At 49.1% G+C, this 6,398-nt stretch overlaps 1 protein-coding gene across 1 annotated transcript; it reads left to right on the top strand.

The window, feature by feature from the left end:
- The first annotated feature begins 264 nt into the window (after positions 1-264).
- On the top strand, positions 265-1,083 carry LOC119338539 (F-box protein At5g07610-like). Its single transcript, XM_037610861.1, has one exon. It carries the CDS (start codon positions 265-267, stop codon positions 1,081-1,083), a length of 819 nt encoding a protein of 272 aa, XP_037466758.1.
- Positions 1,084-6,398: the final 5,315 nt, after the last annotated feature.

The raw sequence follows: 6,398 nt of genomic DNA, 5'->3' as shown, positions 1-6,398 counted from the left end.
ACAGCCGAGATAAAAGCGCAACACATCGTCCCTCACCCCGTCCGTCTTCGAGTTCCAGGCCACCTCGCCCCGCCGTCGCGCACCCAAAACCTCTGCGGTGGCGGACTCCCTCGCAATGACTCGCTTCTCTGCTGGTATGTAGTAGTACGTACGCTACGTTCGCTGTAGATTCATCTCTTCCTCCCTACTTCCCTCACCGACGGCGATGCAATCTCTCCTCCTCCGCCCCCGTTCGCAGGTTGGCCGCCTCCTCTCCCCCCGGCGATGGCGGACGGCCCCAAGGACATCGGTAATAGGCGGAAGCCAACGGAGGGACTCACCGAAGACCTCCTCATCGAGATCCTGTCGCGTGTGCCGTACAGATCGCTGTGCCGCTTCAAGCGCGTCTCCAAGCAGTGGCGCGGCATCATATCCCACCCCGACAACCGCAAGGTGCTGCCGCAGTACCATCTCCAAGAACTCACCGGCTTCCTCTACAAGCGCCAGCACCCCATCACGGGCTGTTTCTTAGGTCGCAACTTCGCCCATGTCTCGGCGGGAGACAGCCCTCGTATCCGCCCTTCCCTCCCCTTCCTGCCTGACTGTCATCAGTTCCACCTTCTGGACAGCTGCAACGGCCTGCTCCTCTGCCGCCGCTTCGAGACCCCTGAGTCGTGGGAATTTGATTACGTCATGTGCAATCCTGCCACGGAGAAGTGGGTCGTCTTGCCCGGCTTCTTCGGCAATTGGCAGACAGCTCGCCTGGGTTTCGACCCGGCCGTCTCCTCGCACTTCCATGTGTTTCACTTCCTGGAACACGAAATAGATGGGTATCCTGACGATGATGATTACGAAAGTGATGGACACGTCAAAGGGGTTGAGATCTACTCGTCGGAAACCAGGGCCTGGAGTCACAAGGACAACGCTTGGGGCTTCCCAACTAGAATAGCGCGTGATTCTAAAAGTGCCTTTGTCAATGGTTTTCTGCATTTGATCACCGCCGAGGATGCGGTGGTGGCAGTGGATGTGGAGGGAACTACTTGGAGGGTTATTCCTATGCCATGCAATCTGTTTGGCTCTACAATAGATCTTGCTGTCGGGTAGCAAAAAATAAGAAGTAGTTTATATATAGTTGAACTAGCTAGTTGATTTAATAAACTAATTTATTTTGCTATATATAGAAGTAGTTTGTTTTTAGTAAGTACTACTTTATTTATTTATAGTAAGTGCTTAGTAGTTGAACTAGATAGTTGATTTAATTAATAAAACTACTTTATTTAACTATATATAGAAGTAGTTCCCGCATCAACGTCGGTGATGCCTATCCCGCATCCTCGTCGTCGTCGACTTGGCGGTGGAGGCATGCTTGATCAGGGTCATGTTCGGGACTGGGCTCCGCCGGGCTGGTATTGGGAGGTGCTACCTTCCGAGGGACGTAGGTTGGTGAGGAGGGAGCCCATTGTTGACCCGATTCTTGTTTGGTGGCGGTCGCGTGGGCCAGTGACGGTGCTGAGGCTTCCGGACACCGCGGAGGTGGTACATCACCGTGTCAGCGAGGAGGACGAGCACGTCCGTCACTACATGGTTGCATTGGAGGGCAGGTTCGACAATACCTGGCAGGTTCTTCAGGGATCTCACTGGAGCTATGATCCTGTGATGGTTCCTTATCTTTGGGTGTCCACCGCCCGCGTCGATACCCGTGGGCGCTACGGTTCTAGTTGTATTAGTGATGCTATATTAGTGATAATATTCGATGATGTATGGACACCAAGAGATGATGTACTTTTGCTTATAATTATTGAATGCATGCTAATTTGAATACTACTTTATTTTATGATTTGGTTTTGCTTATTTTATGATTTGGTTTTGCTTATTGAATGCTCATATTGGATAAGTTCTCCTTCATTCCTGTGTGCTAGACAATTTGGTATAATAATGCACTCGGGAATGAAAGAAGGAGCTACGTACATCACCGATAGTCAACCCGTGATTAATAATAATGATCTAGTTTAATATTTGAATTATGAACATAGGCCGGAAATGTCGTACTCATCGGACGACGAAAACCGCCCGGGGGAGTGCGACTGGTGCCACGACGACCGAGGTATGTGCGACAGGTTCATTGAGCTGGACGAAGATCGGCGCTTCAGCATTAAGCTCGAGGAGACCTGCGATGTTCATACGGTAAGCAACAACGACAGTAGTTTTTTCGTAATTAAGCACGACTTCAACTATTTTAACGTGTATTTTTCATCTTTTCCAATTCGACTAGCTTATCACATGCTTTGCAAGACGCTATGTCTTGGAGAGGATGAGTTTTGAAGACCATGAAAGTATGGAAACCAAAAAAATTATCCTAAGTAACCATCATGGCGTGGATTTTCAAGTAAAGTTGTACAATGCTCAGAGTGTAACCCATTTTGGTTGCAAAAATTGGAAAGCACTTTGCAAGATGTATGGTTTTGATGAGGGTATGCTTGTCACCATGGATCTTTGTGATCCTACAATCGAGCAAGAGAGACCTTCGATTTGGGTCCTTATGGATACACCTCCAATTCTTCCCCCATGTGAGCTTAACATAGTTATTAAGTAATTTATATTGTTTATTTCAAAATAGTTGACAACTTATTTCCATTGACAACTTATTTTCATTCTTCAAAGAATGTGTGGAAGATGGTAGATAGAACCTACTACACCGAAGGCTCCGAATTAACTTATCAGGAGAAAAATCATCTGATCGCATTTTGTACTGATCTTGAGAATTACAATATCTACAATCAAACTCCTCAACATTATGGTCAATACGTGCCACTAGTGCACGTGTTGAACTACGATAACTACCATGGAGATACCCTGGTAAGATTTTTTACTATTACGACATCCGTGCATCTTTTTGCACACTTCTAAAACTAGTACATCATTGCTAACTACGAAGTTATTACTATGCTTTTCAATAGATAACCCCGAATGATTGTGTGCCTCATCTGATGTATACGCACAGTACCCTTCATGTTTTGAACATACAACCAAGTCTTCCTACGAATCTCAACTGTCCATACCGGGTTTCTAAAAGAAGTGGAGACATGACAATCAAAGAATGGAAAAAATGTATGGACACTCGTAAGGAGCTTCTTGGAAGCAAAAAGCAGCAAAGGGCAAGAATTGGAGACAGGATGATCGTCATTCTTCATAATGGAGAGTCAGGGTCTATATTGTTTTATGCTATTTTACCTTAAGGGTGTTTATGTCCTACCTGATACTGATGATCATGTGCTAAAAACAATTATGTAGGGTTGGGTTCGATGACTATGAGGATGATGATCGTATGACTTATTATTAATAACGAGTAGAAGTTGTATGATGATGCATGATTAGTAGGACTTGTTATTATATATGATGATGTATGATGCGAGCATGCATGAGTTATTATATCAGCGGGTAAACCAAGGACGAAGATATAAGAGAGGACACTTCTCTCTATTATCTAGCTATAATAACAACCTAAAAATAACCCCCAAAACCCCTAAAGCAGCCACTTTTCTAAAAAAAACATGGACTTTTGGTCCCGGTTGGTGCCACCAACCAGGACCAAAGGCCCCCCTGACTGGGCTCGGCGGACCGGCCACGTGGAGGCACATCTGTCTCGGTTCGTGTTTGAACCGGGACTAATGGGTGGAGGTATTAGTAACGACCCATTAGTCCCGGTTCATGAACCGGGACTAAAGGCCCTTGCGGACCGAGTCTAATAGGTGTTTTTCTACTAGTGCGATTCCATCATTAAAATTGCTTGATTCATTGTGTGTCATATTTTGTTCGAGTGTCGGATGTAAAGTCTGAAACTAACCTTTCGTTGATTTTATCTAGAAAATTGCCCAATTCACTATGTCTGGTCTTCGCCTGGGGATGCTTTGAAATTTGAATTGTCGTTTAATTTAACACAGAAAGGTGGTTACCATCTTCTTCGGAGGTGCCTGCAGTATATTCGGATAATTTATATTATCAGGATAATTACATTAGAACTCTCCGACTTTCAGCCTCCGTGCGCCCTGATTTTGTACTTGCTGATGCCTTTGGTCCAATTGGGTATTAAATAACAGACTTTGAAGATTGTGAGTTCAGGTGTAACTATAGAATGAATTAGATGTGTTAGAAAATTTAAAGTCATATACAAGGGCTTAAAGTTATGAATATCAACTATGGTGGGAAGCAGTACAGGAAGATAGAAATTCAATGAGGAAGAATAAAAGTTTGGGAACTTATTATTTTACTAAAAACCGCAAGCTCATAGGATATAAGTGGATTTTTGTATACAAGGTTTCATTCCATAGAATTTTACGACTTGTTACCCGCGCCAGCCCCCGCGCCGTGCCGCGAGAACGCCCCGTCGAAGTACATGACCCAGCCATCCGGAGCTTCACTTCCTGGGGAAAGCGACCGATCCTCGCCTGCTTTGAGCCCCGGTGCCTCCGCCCATTCTGCCACGAAATCTACAAGTGCGGCTCCCTTGATGACTTTGGTCGTGCTATTACAGCTGAAACGCTTGCAACTCGATGTTCCATTCAGTGACTCTTCCTGCTGAGTTGGGGCTCCTGAGTACCCTTTCCAAGGGGTATGCTGAGACGACCTTGATGGGATGGCCTTGGAAGTAGTGTCGCAGCTTGCGTGAAGCCACTAACAGCACAAGGAGGAGTTTTTGGGGCATGGGGTACTACGCCCTTGCGTCTCGTAGCACCGTGCTGACGAAGTATACAGGATGCTCGACGAGGTTGAGGGTGCTGGCGCAGCCTGCGCCTTTCGGAGGTTGAGGCGCCTCCTGAGACGATGGAGCCCCCAGCGCTTGGTCGCTTGGCGAGGCCTCCTCCGTTCCGGGTGCGTCCCCCTACTGAGGCTGATCCCCATCTGCTGCAGTCGTGGTCTTCGCGAGGCCTTCTTGGCTCTGCTCCAGTCCGGCCGGGGCCGCGGCTGGCGAGGCCTTGGCCTGGTGCTGCTCCCTAACCGCCACCAGGGCTGCGCTGGCGGAGTAGGGTGTGGCTGCAAGGTAGAGCACCAAGGGCTCCTGAGGGCACGGAGCTACCATCACCTGAGGGCTAGTAAGGTACTTCTTGAGACCTTGGAATGCCTTGTCGGCCTCTTCAGTCCATTCGAATGGGCCCTTCTTCTTCATCAGCTTGAAGAATGGCAGTGCTCGCTCTCCCAGCTTGGAGATGAAGCGTCCCAACGCGGTTACTCGCCCGGTGAGCTTCTGCATTTCTCTGAGGGTCTTCAGCAGACTCATGTCTTCGACTGCCTTGACTTTCTCCGGGTTAGCCTCGATGCCCCTGTGGGATACGAGGAAGCCCAAAAGCTTGCCCGAGGGAACTCCAAATACGCACTTCTCTGGGTTGAGACGTAGATCCACTTCATGGAGGCTCACAAAGGTTTCTTCCAGGTCTTGCATCAGGGTTTTCGCCTCCCGAGACTTTACCACAATGTCATCGATGTAGGCCTCGGCGTTTCTCCCGAGCTGCCGGCCCAAGGCGATGTGCATCAGTCGCTGAAAGGTCGCGCCCGCGTTGCGCAACCTGAATGGCATGCAAGTATAGCAGTATACTCCACACGGGGTCAGGAAGGCTATTTTCTCCACATCCTCTACCGCCATCTTGATCTGGTGATAGCCCGAGAAGGCATCCAGGAAGCACAATAGGTCACACTCGGCGGTAGGATCGACGATCTGGTCGATGCGAGGGAGCGGGAATGGATCCTGTGGGCAGGCCTTGTTGAGGTTGGTGAAGTCGACACACATGCGTTCCTTTCCTCCTTTTTTTGGCACAACAACTGGGTTGGCCAGCCATTCAGGATAGCGAACCTCGCGAATGACGCCTTGTGCCTCTAACTTGCGGGTTTCTTGGACGATGAAGGCCTACTTTTCAGGGGACTATCGCGTTGTCTTCTGCTTCACGGGGCGCACGTTGGGGCACACGTTGAGATGATGTTCAATCACATCCCTTGGGACCCCTGCCAGCTGATCAGGTTCCCTCGCAAACACCTCCTTGTTTGTGCGCAGGAACTTCACCAAGGCCTCCTCCTGCTCAGGATCGAGGTTGGCGTCTATGGTGAAGGTGGCGCCAGAGGATCCATCCTCGTCGACCGGTACCTGCTTTGTCTCCGCCTTGTCTTGGGTGAATAGCTGCTTCTTCTTGGCCGGTGCAGCCCCCTTGGGCTCGAGGGTATCTGCGTTGGCGGGCTGCGCCACCACGGCCGTCTTGAAAGTGAGCTTGAGCGCCTGCAGTGCATCTCTTGTGTCTCCGGACACAGTAAGGACGCCGCTGCTCCCGGGCATCTTCATGAGGTTGTACGCCGGTGAATCGCCACCATGAACTGGGCCAAGGCTAGGTAGCCGAGGATGGCGTTGTACGGGAGGCTGATGGGGGTGATGTCGA

Source organism: Triticum dicoccoides, chromosome 7B (assembly GCF_002162155.2).
Source record: "Triticum dicoccoides isolate Atlit2015 ecotype Zavitan chromosome 7B, WEW_v2.0, whole genome shotgun sequence".
NCBI classification, from domain to species: Eukaryota; Viridiplantae; Streptophyta; class Magnoliopsida; order Poales; family Poaceae; genus Triticum; species Triticum dicoccoides.
Note: the sequence above shows the minus strand (reverse complement) of the source record. Positions and strands in the feature narration are given on the sequence as shown.

What these genes read in the sequence shown, in the direction of transcription:
- LOC119338539 (XM_037610861.1), top strand. Translation starts at nt 265, where the DNA reads ATGGCGGACGGCCCCAAGGACATCGGTAATAGGCGGAAGCCAACGGAG.